We start from the raw sequence: 15,199 nt of genomic DNA, 5'->3' as shown, positions 1-15,199 counted from the left end.
GATAAAATGGAGTCTGTGGGAGACAGCCATTCAGTAATTCAGAGCTTTCTGGATATCGGGTTTCCGGATATGGGATCCTATACCTGTACAACATTTTTTATTGATTGTATTTAGAAAACGCATTATTTCAGTATGATGAAGCTTATATTAAATTTACATTTTCGCAATAGTTCCCTTTTAAGGATCAATTTGGACTTGTGCCAAGGCAAACTGCAAATTATATGCTGACTCAGCTAATAGGCCAAAAGGGTAGATTGCTGGAGAGCTTGCTAAAGTATGGCTGCCTATAGGAGCATCAACATGGCTACTGTTGCTGATAACACTGCAAATTATTCTTGCATTGACATACATGTCAATGACTGTGTTTTCTTGAACAAACATTTATATGTATTCTAAATACTATGACCTGTACTTCCATTTTACATTCTTAGCTTCTCTTTGCTTTAAAATTTTTTAACAAAACATAAAAGAGGAGTTCCAGAAGAAAATGAAAGACCCCTGAGATTTACCTGTCCTCTTAATCCTGCCCTTGTAGTTGTAAAGTTCACTTCTGTAACAATGGAGGCGGCATCAGGTGGTATAAAAGGATTAGGGTTACGTGTAGCCAGGAACAAGCGGAAATCTTCATTGTAGTCAATGGTTTTGTCCCCTACTTGAACTACGTATCGGGGACCTATAAAAATAAATAAATAAATAAATAAAAAAGTGATTTTTTTTTTTTTTTTTATATATATTCTTATCTCCATCTCTTTTGACTATAAATATATTATTGTTTTATACAACTGACTTTATTCCTGCAGGTTTTCTCCCTTGCACTGTTTTTTTTCCCTGAAATGGGAACTTGGCATTAAAGGCTTTGAGAAAAAGCGATTTAAATCATTCCCTTCTTCTATAAAAGCAAAGTAAGGACAAGCGTGCTTTCCCATTAATAGTCAATGTATTCCGAGATTAAAAATGCATTGCCGTCTCTGGAAACTATTTTGCAATTTGTATAGCTGCAGAGGAATGTCATTATATGCTCCCATCCTGATTTGCTAAGTTTGCTGTTGTCAAAATACACCTTGCGATAAACAGGATATCCTAGAGGATGTACAAGGAGCCCTAAAAATACTGATTTAAATAAATATTACTATTGCCAGAAACAGAGGCTTCAGTATATAAATGAATTTCACGTTGTAGTGATATTAGTATGGGGTGAAACCACCTATATAATTGGTCCTCTATATATTCTTGCATCTATGGTTGAACGGCTGAGATGATAATACTTTTCTATATCTGTAACCTTTGTATGAGCCAAGGGGATGGGATCTAAAAAAATCATTGGGTTACAAGCTAGACTTATGGAGAAACTTAATGCCAGGGGATGGACATGTGACCATATTATAAGAACTGTGTCATACAGTGAAACACATCTCTGTCTGCATATTTACATCCAACCTGTTTCAGCTAACATGTTTTAACTGTGATGAGTTCTTGTTACTGGAGGAAATGATCAGGTAGCTCATCTTTAGGGTCAGGGCACACGCTCAGATTCGGGGAGATTAGTCACCCGGCGACAAATCCCCTTTTCTTCGAGGTGACTAATATCCCTGAACTGCCTCCCGCCGACTGGAATGTAAATCGCTGGCGGGATGGCACTGGGAGCGCTTAGTTTCCCAAGTCAGTTAGTCAATGGGGTGAAGACTGCGCTCTGTCCAAAACGGTGGGAAAGAAAGCTGCACCAAAGTTCAATCTATGGATCCACTTGTCCACATAAAATTCGAGAGAAAAAAGGGAATGAAAGGTGCGCTGGGGATACCTGTAGAGAAAGGGAGACACAGCCTATCTGGTGTAGTATCCTCTGTACACTTTAGCGGATATTAAATAATCAGATCTACTCACATTCATGGAATAATCATATCGCAAAAGAGATCTGATCGCATATGCCTTCAGTGTGAAGTTAGTTTGCGGCTGGCGTGTCTGGTCGGTTTTTGCGCCTGTTGGGTAAGGATGCCGGATAGTATAGTACAGCTAACAGAGAGGTAGTTTTAAGCCGATAATGCGCTTACCTCGAGTGTATGTAGAAATGGCTTATAGAACGCTATCTGGATCGCATTCGAATTGACCTCTGCAGGGTTGGATGGGCGGCACTTGCTGGGGTTTATATCAGATCACGGCCCGATGTTTAAGCTCTGGCAATGATATGTTCTCCTCCAGTAGACGCTGCTCCGGTGTTTCCCGCAGTTTCACAAGTCAGCGTTCTCCTCCACGCGGTCTTCAGTCTCGTCTGGGGATACTGTCGGCGCTGTCTTCCACTTCTCCACTGGATATTTTAGCTCAAGGGGGTTTGTTTCTAAATAAATTTACGGCAATATCTTTTGCCTTTAAAGAATTTATTACAGTCAAGGGCATTGTACTGTTAAAAATACTTGACTGTAATAAATTCTTTAAAGGCAAAAGATATTGCCGTAAATTTATTTAGAAACAAACCCCCTTGAGCTAAAATATCCAGTGGAGAAGTGGAAGACAGCGCCGACAGTATCCCCAGGCGAGACTGAAGACCGCGTGGAGGAGAACGCTGACTTGTGAAACTGCGGGAAACACCGGAGCAGCGTCTACTGGAGGAGAACATATCATTGCCAGAGCTTAAACATCGGGCCGTGATCTGATATAAACCCCAGCAAGTGCCGCCCATCCAACCCTGCAGAGGTCGATTCGAATGCGATCCAGATAGCGTTCTATAAGCCATTTCTACATACACTCGAGGTAAGCGCATTATCGGCTTAAAACTACCTCTCTGTTAGCTGTACTATACTATCCGGCATCCTTACCCAACAGGCGCAAAAACCGACCAGACACGCCAGCCGCAAACTAACTTCACACTGAAGGCATATGCGATCAGATCTCTTTTGCGATATGATTATTCCATGAATGTGAGTAGATCTGATTATTTAATATCCGCTAAAGTGTACAGAGGATACTATACCAGATAGGCTGTGTCTCCCTTTCTCTACAGGTATCCCCAGCGCACCTTTCATTCCCTTTTTAGTTTCCCAAGTCGCCCGAAGTTCGGAAAACGAAGCGCTCAGAGTGCCATCCCGCCGGCGATTTACATTCTAGCCAGCAGGAGGCAGTTCGGGAGATTAGTCTCCCTGCAGAACAGGAGATATGTTGCCGGGCGACTAATCTCCCCGATTCTGAGCGTGTGCCCTGACCCTCGAAGAGATACTGTCGTGGGAAAATGTTTTTTTTTCAAAGCACATCGGTTAATAATGCTGCTACAGCAGAGTGCTGCAACGAAATCTGTTCTTTAAAAGAACAAACATATTTTTTTATAATTAATTTTGAAATCTGACATGGGGCTAAACATATTGTCAGATTCCCAGGAGCCCCCAGTCATGTGACGTGCTCTAATAAACTCCAGTCACTCTTTACTGCTGTGCTGCAAGTTGGAGTGATATCACCCCCCTCCCTTCCCTCCACTGGAAGCTGACAACAGAACAATGGGTAGCTAATAAAATAGCAGCTATCCGACAGCTCTGCTGAAAAATTTGTTTCCATTGCTAAAATTGCTCCTTAGCCTAGTGGTAGACATGAGAATAGCACCAAAGCAGGAAAACCCCTGCTTGTTTAGCAATGCAAACATGATTTAGGGCTGTGGTATATTACAATAAGAAGGGGAGAAACAATAGCTCAAAGCAGTTCCATCATGAAGTCCTGGCTCCTTCTCAAAGCTCAGGTGGCTGCCTCCACGCAAATACTAAAGCTAAAAAAAAAAAACATTTGTTGGTTTGAGAATAAAATTTTAACTAGTATAGTGAATTATTTGCAATGTAAACAGTGTAATGTAGAAATAAAAAGTAAACTGTAAAAATCATGATCAGAATTTGGTATGTTATCGAGTGGCCAATTCTAAACAACTTTTTAATTGTCTTCATTCTTTACTTGTATAGTTGTTTTAATTATTTCCTCTCTTTTTCTAAGTCTTTCCAGCTTTCAAATGGGGGTCACTGACTACATCTAAAAAACAAATGCTCTGTAAGGCTGCACTTTTATTGTTATTGCTACTTTTTATTTCTCATCTTTCTATACAGGCCTCTCCTATTCGTATTCCAGTCTCTTATTCAAATCAATGCAAGGTTGCTAGGGTAATTTGGACCCTAGCAACCACTGGAGAGCTGCTGAATAAAAAATCTAAAAAACTCAAAGACCCAATATAATAAAACCTAAAAACCAATTGCAAATTGTCTCAGAATATCACTCTCTACTTCATACTAAAAGTTAAATCAAAGGTGAACAACCCCTTTAGTTACGGAAACAAATATCTCTTGCTTATTGGTTGGAGCTTTCAGTGGGTCATAATAAGTCATACAAGTGAGTCATTGTCAGCAGTTGATCCTGCAAGTTTGCAAACAGCATAACTGTCCATAGGTAATGAATAATAGCTCTATATTTCTACTGTGCTTTAAACTATGCTTTATAAATACTGGTTAACAATAATAAGTTTACCAAAGCTTTGAATGCATACAAACCCTTCTTGAAGAAATAACACCAGTTCTTTATTGTATGCCCTTCAGCCGTGGAGCAGTGGTATTACTGCCTTCTCCATTATTATCACTTTGTTCTATATGATTACTGTGCAAATGATTACATTTAGTGGTACTATTGTTTGTCATACAGCATTTTTGAGGGCCAAATGATAAAAAAAAAAAGGATTATGTCAATAAAGTTCTATGGAGTCCTTGTACTGGGGTCACATCTTTCCTGCAGGTTTGCCATTTCTGTGGCTGCAAAATACCAGCAAGTTAAGGTATCTATGGCGAACTTAAAAAATAAGTGACACAGAGGTGCACTTCTATGTTGCAGCACTGATTTACTGCACGTATGTCTGATTTCAGCCATAGCCCTAGCACTATCTGCAAGGAGTATATTCTTTCCATGTCTGAGTGGGTTCCCCGCAGCACTCCAAAAATATACAGGCAGCTTAACTGGCTCCTGATACAACTGACCTCAGTGTGTGTGAGTAGGGTTGCCACCTGTCTGGATTTCAGCCCAGATTTTGGAAGGGCTGTCCAGGTGAAAAGTGTCTATCTGCATTTCCAAATTAGGAAATCTAGATAGGACATTGAAATTAATGAGGTGGCGATCAACCAATTGCTGATCACAATGCCATCAGTCCCGCCCCTGATGTCATGAGCCATCCCCATCATCAGCCCCGGCCCCAATGTCACTGGTCTGCCCCCTGATGTCATCTCCCCTACCCCTCTGCCCGTTTTTCCCAAATGAAAAAGGAGGCAACCCTATGTGTGAGAAACCTCCACAGGGGCAGGGACTGATGTAAGTGATGCATAATCTCTATAAAGTGCTGCAGCAATATATCAGCACTATATGAATAAAAAGGAAAGTAATAACAGCTTAATAGTGAAAGACTAGGAGCTGTTTATGATTATCCAATGGGCAATAGGGTAGATAGCGCTACAGAGGGACCACTCGCTTCTTTTTGTTACTTTATTGAAATAACATAACTAAAGATGAGTCCTATTTATAATACAGGTGTGTGACCTGTTCTCCAGAACTCCCGGGACCTGGGGTCTTCTCGATAAGGGATCTTTCTGTAACTTGGATTTCCAAACTTTAAGGGGGTTATTAACTAAATTCCAAATTTATCTCATTATTTTATTTAAAAGAAAAAAAAAAAACCATAACCAAACTCCCATGCCCGATTTGGCCTTACTAATTATTTAAAAAAAAAACTCTAATTTATCGTATCAATAAAATCAAGTGAAAAAACTGAATCATCCAATTTTTTGGACTTTTTTTCCCTGAATTACTCGATTTTTTCAGGTTTTTGCCCGAAATCCCTGAATTTTTTTGGGATTTTTGGGCTAAAATCTGTGCAAACCAGGATAACGTCAAATTGAGATTAGTGCCTCTCCTATTGACTTATACAGGACCTGAGATGGCGGATTTTCAGATCCTGGCTTTTTGCAACATTGGGGTATATAAATCTTGAAAAATGTAAGTTTCTTTTTCTTATAAAAAAATTCTGGTTTTTGCCCCAAAAAGCTTGACCAGATAAATTTGAGTTTTAGTAATTAACCCCCTATGTCTACTAAAGGGACTGTTTTGTTATCACTTGTTTAAAAAGGAAATCATTTCTATTTGTTTAAAAGTAATATATGGGAGATGACCTTCCCATGATTCAGAGCTTGTGTCCTATACCTGTACAAGTGTACTTATAATTACGGTTATACCCCTAAATAACTTTAAAATGACTGATCATTTTAAATGACGAAAATAAACTTGATAAGGGGGAAATAAAAATGCAGCCAATCCCGATGTGCTAAGACGCAATAAGGGCTGCAATATGTCTGTGCCGTTATAGTAAAAAGAGAAAAAGCACCGTTTTTATGTTGTCCACATAAAAAAAAATGAAATTCTGCACATTCTACAGCTACGATCCCAAGACTGCCAGCACTTATATTTTATATTGACACAAAACAGCATGACTTTCACACAGCCCTATTGAGCAGGAACGTCAAAAAAGAAATAATGGGGGAAGCAAGCTTCTGTCGCATTTGGCTCACCCTGAGCAATAAGATCTTTTCTAAGTAATGGATAAAGTACAGGTTCCACTCCATCCATCTCCTGGATAATAAGAGTCTTGCCAAAGCGCACTGCCAGTTCCAGGGCTGTGATGAAGTTCGCATCCTGAGGAAAGAAAAAGGAAAGCTTTGCTAAGTACATACTAGCAAGCCAGTGAAGAGCTGACATACATTAAAGGGATACTGTCATGCGAAAAAAAAAAATTTTTCAAAATGAATCAGTTAATGGTGCTGCTCCAGTAGAATTCTGCACTGAAATCCATTTCTCAAAAGAGCGAACAGATTTTTTTATATTCAATTTTGAAATCTGACATGAGGCTAGACATTTTGTCAATTTCCCAGCTTCCCCTGGTCATGTGACTTGTGCCTGCACTTTAGGAGAGAAATGCTTTCTGGCAGGCTGATGTTTTTCCTTCTCAATGTAACTGAATGTGTCTCAGTGGGACATGGGTTTTTACTATTGAGTGTTGTTCTTAGATCTACCAGGCAGCTGTTATCTTGTGTTAGGGAGCTGCTATCTGGTTACCTTCCCATTGTTCTTTTGTTTGGCTGCTGGGGGGGGGGAAGGGAGGGGGTGATATCACTCCAACTTGCAGTACAGCAGTAAAGAGTGATTGAAGTTTATCAGAGCACAAGTCACATGACATGGGGCAGCTGGGAAATTGACAAAATGTCTAGCCCCATGTCAGATTTCAAAATTGAATATAAAAAAAATCTGTTTGCTCTTTTGAGAAATGGATTTCAGTGCAGAATTCTGCTGGAGCAGCACTATTAGCTGATTCATTTTGAAAAAAAATTTTTTTCCCATGACAGTATCCCTTTAAAGAGGGTCTCCAACCTAAATCATTTTTTTTATTGCCTATTGAAAGAAAATGTTATCCAGTAATTCAAGGAATTGTGGAAAAAAACCCCACCAGATTTGTGTTCCAAAAACTGCACTTTATTCATACATTAATGGCTGTGCATATTCTAGCACTGCTGGTTCTGACTCCTGAAACAATGCAGCAGAAGCGGACGGATTTACATACCTGGAAGAGAACCGACTTCTGCTATTTTGTTTCAAGAGTCAGAACCAGAGATCAGAAAGGGATAAAGAAATACAGTTTTTAACAGCAATTACATTTATAAATAACATTATAATGGAAATGTGTAATAAATGTATACTGGTAAAACAAAAAAAAAGTTTTTGGGTGGATATTCCCTTTGCTGAGAGAACCTTTCCACAGGGCTAGGAATAGAAAAAATGGAAATGTATATTTCCAGTGGGACAGTGGGTTACCTCGGGATCCAGCCTCACATCTTAACTTATATACATTGACATCAAATCATTCTACTCACCATCACAGTGCAAGACGCATTGACAACAAGGTTAAAGGACATGTAAACGCTGCCCACAAAAATTTAATCAGTGAAAAGCTTTTTTTAAAATCTTTAGGTTGTTAAAAAGTTAACAGTAAGGCTGCAGCATCCCCTTAGGGTTAGGCCACACTGGGCGTTTTGGGGAGATTTGGTCGCCTGGCGACTAATTGCCTCGTCTATGCGGCGCATGATTAGCTTTTTTTCATTTTAAGCCGGCGCAGAGTGAGGGAAGGCGTTTGGGGAGATTGGTCGCCACAAAGACGAGGCGATTAGTTGCCAGGCGACCCTTAAAAAAGAATTTAACCCTAAAGTAAAAAAACACCCTACCACGCTACCCTACATATACCCCCCTCCATCCTCCCTCCCAGCCTAGCTGCTACCCCAGGCAAATGCCCCTAATTCTTTACTTACCCCTCTGTGCAGATTCTGTCCAGCAGAGTTCACGGCAGCCATCTTCTTCTCTTCGGTAATCTTTGGAATGAGAGCGACGCTTCTGCAATTTCACTTCCGCAGTTGTCACGAAAAAGAAAATTGCTCCAACTGCGCATGCGCCGATATGGCACTAACTTCCCAAAGATTATCGAAGAGAAGAAGATGGCTGCCGTGAACTCCACCGGACAGAATCTGCATTGAGATGTTGATTTTTTTCAAATTATGCCCTCCCCTATTTATTTCCCAGGCTCCATTTAAATAACTGTCTGGTCGCTAGGGTAAATTGAACCCTAGCAACCACACAGCTGCTGAAATTACCAAACAATGAGCTTCAGAACTATAAGAAAAATCATTGAAAAATGAAGACCATCTGCAACTACCCTTTAATTATATTACTTGTGTAAAAGCAGAAAAGCAGGGCATAGAATAAAAATCTACAGCTTAACAAAAAGTCTTACCTGTTGATTAATAACTTCCAAACGGGATTCCTTTAAATGTGACTTCAACCACTCAGTTGCTTGTGAGGATGGATCTATCAAAAAGGGACATATCTGGCTCTGGAAGAAAAAAAAAATAGAGAGAGTTGTTCATTTAATTAACCCATATGGTTTACTTGGAAATCTATCTTTAAAGAGAAAAAAAAACACACTGCATACATTTAACAGAGGCAATATGCAAGCAGGGCATTACTCTGGCTTACCCTTTAAGGTATTTATAGGAAAAGAGAGACAAATTAAATTTTTATTTCATGACTTGCCAGTATCAGGCAGTTATTTCACCGCGAGTGCCAGGGAGGTGTCCCGCATAGTAATAGGATTAAACCCCCTTCATATGTGATAATTTGCACAGTTAGTCTACACAAAGCTCCGGAGAATCAACCATCTGTTGTCCTGAAACACAGCTCTAGCATTTGTCTTCCACGGGCAGCAGCAAAAGCGAAACACTGCGCTAAATGGGAATTCGTTTCCTGCACTTCATTCTGCTCAAAGGTAGCGTTAAAGTGATGCTGACACTAAAAAACTACTTTTTAAAATATGAATATACATTAAAAGTTACCTATAGGTCATGTTGATCGTTTTTGCCGAGAGGTCCGTTTTTGCAAGTTATTGTTATTTGACTGTTTTGCCAACCTGACTGTCCCATCTCAGCCTGGCAGTTAGAGATTCTAATGCTAATGGGCTCCTGCTGCACAAATATGGCACCCCCTCATAGAGGAGCATGGGGCATCAGACAGGCAAAAGCATCCTGCAAATACTTTATGGCAAAGTTATAAGTAGCTTTCAAAGGCAATATTATGATAGATGTTAAAAAAAAAAAAAAAAAAAAAAAATATCTATGGTGTCAGTATCTCTTTAAAGAATAGGAAATGAGTGAAAATCTCCCATGGGAATGTATCTGTACTCAGGGCACCAATCAGCTCAGACCTTCTTTTTTTTTCCCTACATTACAGTATGTCTTGATACCTGAACTGCTTGATCTCTGAGATAAAATATATCCAGCCAAAAAGAATAAAGGATATCCTCCCAAATCTCCACTGATATCAAGTCCAGTGTTCACGGAGCACAATGTAAAAGAAACATGTCATTTTTATTCAAGCTTCCATTGAAAACAACCTAGCCTGCAAAATACTAATGGATTACTGTTTTTTTTAAACCATTATGACTTCCCAAGCCCACCCCTGGGATCAGCACTGTTAATTTTAGGTGAAATGATTAGCTGTGTATAATGAGGAGTTTATTAGACATAGGTTTATTATATAAGAGAGGGGTATGGTTTGACAAACCCTTGTATTCACTTGTATTAGTTTATTATATATATATAACTGAATACTAATTTGCATATGCAAATTATGGACAGGGAGGGAAATCACGTGACTTTAACAAGGAAGTAATAAATGTTTTTCCCTTCCCACCCCTAATTTGCACATGCAAATTCGGATTTAATTTGGTATTCAGCCGAATCTTACACACACACACACATATATATATATATATATATATATATATATATATATATATATATATATATATATATATATATATATATATATACACACATACTAATATATATATATATATATATATATATATATATATATATATATATATATATATATATATACATACTAATATATTTATATACATACTAATATGTATATGTATGTATACATATATATGTATACATATACAAAGCCCGTGTGGGCTTTGCGTACGTTGGGGAGACTGTCCAACCGATACGGGATCGTATCAGTCAGCATAAATCCACAATCAGGATTTCTACAACTCCAGAAAAGAGAAAAATTTTGGATACATACATTGCAAACATTGTCCCCGAAAGGGCTTAACAGAGAGTATGATCTGTATGCTTTCATGTGATTGAAAAATTTGTAACACACTTCCATTGGGTTGTGGTTGGGACGATTTCAATATGACATTCCACACATTCCTTATAATTCTTTTTTTGCTTATCATATTGTTAACTTTGACCAATATGTTTCTCTAATAATTGTATGATACTATTATCATGTTCTGATTGACACAGATGTGTTATATAGTTTAAGCCTATGGTTATTGGTCTATATATATATTGCATGGTAAACCACATCCCACTTATGGGTGTGGCTTACACTTATGGCTTTACAAGGATGTGATGTCATTCAATACTTTATTGCTTGATAAAGAAGCGGGAGCTTCGAAACGTTGTACTTATTACTTGCTTGATAAAAGTTTTTTCTTGATGAACAAGCAAGTTGTCTGGACTTTTTTGATTGATATATAATTTGTCCTTTGGACTAGGTCACAGACCAGGGTTAATCTCCACTCCATTTTGTTGGTTTATATATATATATATATATATATATATATATATATATATATATATATATATATATATATATATATATATATATATGAAACTACTTTTGTTAACACCCATCATTCTTACCGATGACTTCAAACGACAAGTCTAATGCAGCAAAGAAAATGGAAAAACAAATAATGCTGTAAGAAAATTGTGATGTACATAAATAAATATGGTCCTTGAAACTGAAGTTCTCTTTCAAGCCATTACACAAACGAATAAAACAAACACTATGCATCGTTTATTAGTAGCTATTATTCTGAGGGTTATTACTTTATCTAGCACAACCCAACAAAATGATGAGTAACATGTAGTTAACACAAGCCACACACTTCTTGTGAATGACAGTTTATCTAGTTTTTGTTCACAAGAGGTGGATACCTGTGACAGGCGTATAAATGCTGATTGACATGCCTATAAGCAAGGAGGGAGGGCAGCAGAAATAATGGGACCACCCTGCTCCTCCCGCTCTCACAAACCCATCATGTAGAAGCAAACAGGAACAGCACCACAAATTAATTCCAGTTAAATATCTTTATTGCACACAGCATCGTTTCTGGCCATTTGGCCCTTTATGAAGCTAAATGACACTAAGGGGTGGTTTGAGTTTTAAGTTAACTTTTAGTATGTTATAGAATGGCTAATTCTAAGCAATTTTTCAATTGGCCTTCATTTTTCCTTTTTTATAGCTTTTGAATTATTTGTCTTTTTCTACTGACTCTTTCAAGCTTTCAAATAGGGGTCACTGACCCCATCTAAAAACAAATGCTCTGTAAGGCTACACATGTATTGTTATTGCTACTTTTTATTACTTGTCTTTCTAGTCAGTCCCTCTCCTATTCATATTCCAGTCTCTTATTCAAATCAATGCATGGTTTCTAGGTTAATTTGGACTTTAGCAACCAGAAATTGCAAACTGGAGGGCTGTTGACTAAAAAGCTAAATTAATAAAAAAAACACAAATATAGCAGAGAAATTGTTTAAAAAAATACTTAAATAAGTAAATCATTATAATATCTTAAAGTACAAGGAAAGTTAAACTAAAGAAGTAGCTAGAAATGTTGTACATTAGGTTTTGTGTTTCTGTACCAACCACGGGCAATTAAATCCCTTTAGCAGTAAAGATCTTTGTCTCCAAAGATGCCCCAGTAGCTCCCCATCTTATTTTCTGCTGATTCACTGCACGTGCTCTGTGCTGCTGTCACTTACTGAGCTTAGGGACCCACTCACAATATACAGTACACATAGAATAGAAATGTCACAATATAAGGCTGATTAGTAATTAATACAGATAATTACTAAAGGGCAGCACAGAAACCAATGCAATTGGCATCAGAATTTAATAATCAGCCCTGTAGCACCAGCTTATATTACACACCAACCTCATTTTCTGCTGGATAATTAGTGAGGAGGCCTAAGCTTAGCTTCTCAACAGCTGCTCAGAGCCCACTGAGCATGTGAGTGTCACAGACATTTTCCAAGATGGTGACCCCCTGTGACAAGTTTGAAGTCCTGGATCATTGCTGCTATTGACAAGCTGAAACTTTAGGCTGGTGCAATAAGTTCAGTATATAAAATATGGCATTTTTATCCCTATTCATTTTTAGGGTTTAGTTCTACTTTAAATGCATTCTTTACTTGTATCAAGCGACCCCAGACCTGGACAAATACCCTGCCCTAAACTCACCTCTGTAAGCAAGTGATGGCAAATAAGTATTTTCAGTATTACGCGGTAAGCATTGGAGTCACTAATCGATTACTTTTGAAAAAAAAAGAAAACCTGCTAATTTTCTACTTTACCTGCAGAATGACAAGGGCATTTTCTATTGACAGCTCATCAGAGGGCAAACCTTCACTTTTCCAAATTAGCTGTTCGCTCTCAGTAGACAGGAACCTTCGTAAATCAAATGCTGGGGAATACAAGATCAATAATGTTACATTTCATATATTGCCTTCCTCGGACCAATGAGCCAGATGACACAAAGCAATAAACAAAGCACCGCAGCCGTTCTGCAGATGCCGAGCTAATCAGAGCCCAGGCGTGGATTTACTGATGGGACAGCTCTACGAAACGGAAAAGATACAAAATGTACTGCTTTTTATTACTTGACCGAATGGCGAGCGGAGGTGCCCACCGAGCACAAGATGCAGTAGGTTTATTCCTATCTCCATGAGATATACACAGCTGATCTCTGAAAAAGCTGTCATAAAGCCTAGTATTAATAACTAAAAAAAAATCAATTCCGTATTAAGCTGAGTTTCAATCTCACTTGGAAAAATTCTAAAGTAGTTTGTAAAAAGAACACAGGGAATGCAATAAAATGTCTTCTTGTATGCTCACTGCTACAGGCTGAATACAATAACTTTGACCTTGTTTATTTATTTTACAAGAAAGCCAATTAGTCAAAGGGTCAGTGTAGAGCAGAGGTTTCTTTCCTTTGCAGCCTCAGACTAAAGGCCAGTTAAAGGCATACTTGGGTAGAATGACAATTTGCTCTTAAAGGAATACTGTCATGGAAAAACATCACCAGCATCAGTTACTAGTACTGCTCCAGTAGACTTCTGCACTGAAATCCATTTATCAAAAGAGCAAACTGATTTTTTTATATTTAATTTTGAAATCTGACATGGGGTTAGACATTGTGATTTTTACAGCTGCCCCCAGTCATGTAACTTGTGCTCTGATAAACTTCAGTCACTCTTTACTGCTGTACTGCAAGTTAGGGTGATGTCACCACTCCCCTTCCACTGCAGCAGCACAACAGAACAATGGGAAGGTAACCAGATAGCAGCTCCCGATAACAGCTGCCTGGTAGATCTAAAAACAAAACTCAATAGTAAAAATCCAAGTCCAACTGCGACACCTTCAGTTACATTGAGTAGGAGAAACAACAGCCTGCCAGAAAACAGTTCCATCCTAAAGTGCTGGCTCTTTCTCAAAGCACATGACCAGGCAAAATGAGCCGAGATGCTCCTACACACCAATATTACAACTAAAAAATACACTTGTTGGTTCAGGAATTACATTTTATATTGTATAGTGAATTATATGCAGTAGTGCATATAATTCACTATACAATAACCCGCCCTGCTAATACACGCGCCCGCACACCCGCTTCCGGGGGTCCTTTTATAGACCTACGCCGCCCCGCCCCAACGATGACGTCCCAATGACGTCATAAAAGTGGCGGGCGAGCAGACGCGACACTATAAAACCGGAAGTCGGATGCCCCGCCCCAACGATGACGTCCCAATGACGTCATAAAAGTGGCGGGCGAGCAGACGCGACACTATAAAACCGGAAGTCGGATGCTGGCATTTGAAGGTGGCCCGAACCCGCCCGACCCGCGGCCAAAAAAAAAAAGAACAAGTACACAAACGAAACAGGTTCTGGAGATTTCTAAGATGATGTTCTCAGAAATTCTATGACATCAGGATAACATTTAATCTTAGGCTTAGGCTTAGGCATAAAGAAACCTAAAGTCGTATAAATGTAAATATGTTCTTTCCTAAATATACACCAAATTCTTCTGAATGTCCCCTTGTGGGCTCAGCATGGCTCCATTTTACACCAGTAAAGCAGAGATAGCAATTACTTTCCAATCCAACGCATTTCATCCATTGCTCGATGCTGCCCTTCCTCTGATCTTCTGGGGCTGCCGATATGTAGGTGATAAAAGCAGCTGCCAGCTGAGCCCTATTTGGCAAAGCGCTTAGTTGTTCTGTTATTTCCACAACCTACAGAATAAGAGAAAAGGTCAGCTTACCACTGTGAATCCACATCCCCAGGAAGATTTCTCCTTTGTAACACATACGTAGAAGCAAAGAAAAATAAAAGGAAAGCAATTTCGGCATTTTATTATATTACTAAAATCTTTCTATGCCCTTCGTAATCTAAATAGAAAATACAAGATGTATATGTATGATTAAATAATAGGGATTCACCAAATCCAGGATTCAGTTCA

At 38.7% G+C, this 15,199-nt stretch overlaps 1 protein-coding gene across 2 annotated transcripts in view; it reads right to left on the bottom strand.

Moving 5' to 3' along the window:
- dync2h1.L (dynein, cytoplasmic 2, heavy chain 1 L homeolog) overlaps nt 1-15,199 on the bottom strand; it is a 248,690-nt gene that overhangs the window by 139,438 nt on the left and 94,053 nt on the right. Inside the window, exons 62-67 of one of the 2 annotated variants that reach the window (XM_041582681.1) lie at nt 14,831-14,972; nt 13,035-13,144; nt 11,319-11,339; nt 8,834-8,932; nt 6,567-6,690; nt 510-673 (exon numbers count right to left, since the gene is read on the bottom strand). In XM_041582681.1, the coding sequence (XP_041438615.1) occupies nt 510-673; nt 6,567-6,690; nt 8,834-8,932; nt 11,319-11,339; nt 13,035-13,144; nt 14,831-14,972 (660 nt within the window). The remainder of the gene's footprint in view (nt 1-509; nt 674-6,566; nt 6,691-8,833; nt 8,933-11,318; nt 11,340-13,034; nt 13,145-14,830; nt 14,973-15,199) is intronic. The other variant, XM_041582682.1, reaches the window with a different exon arrangement.

This window comes from Xenopus laevis, chromosome 2L (assembly GCF_017654675.1).
Source record: "Xenopus laevis strain J_2021 chromosome 2L, Xenopus_laevis_v10.1, whole genome shotgun sequence".
Classification (NCBI taxonomy): Eukaryota; Metazoa; Chordata; class Amphibia; order Anura; family Pipidae; genus Xenopus; species Xenopus laevis.
This window is presented reverse-complemented; position numbering and strand designations above follow the sequence as displayed.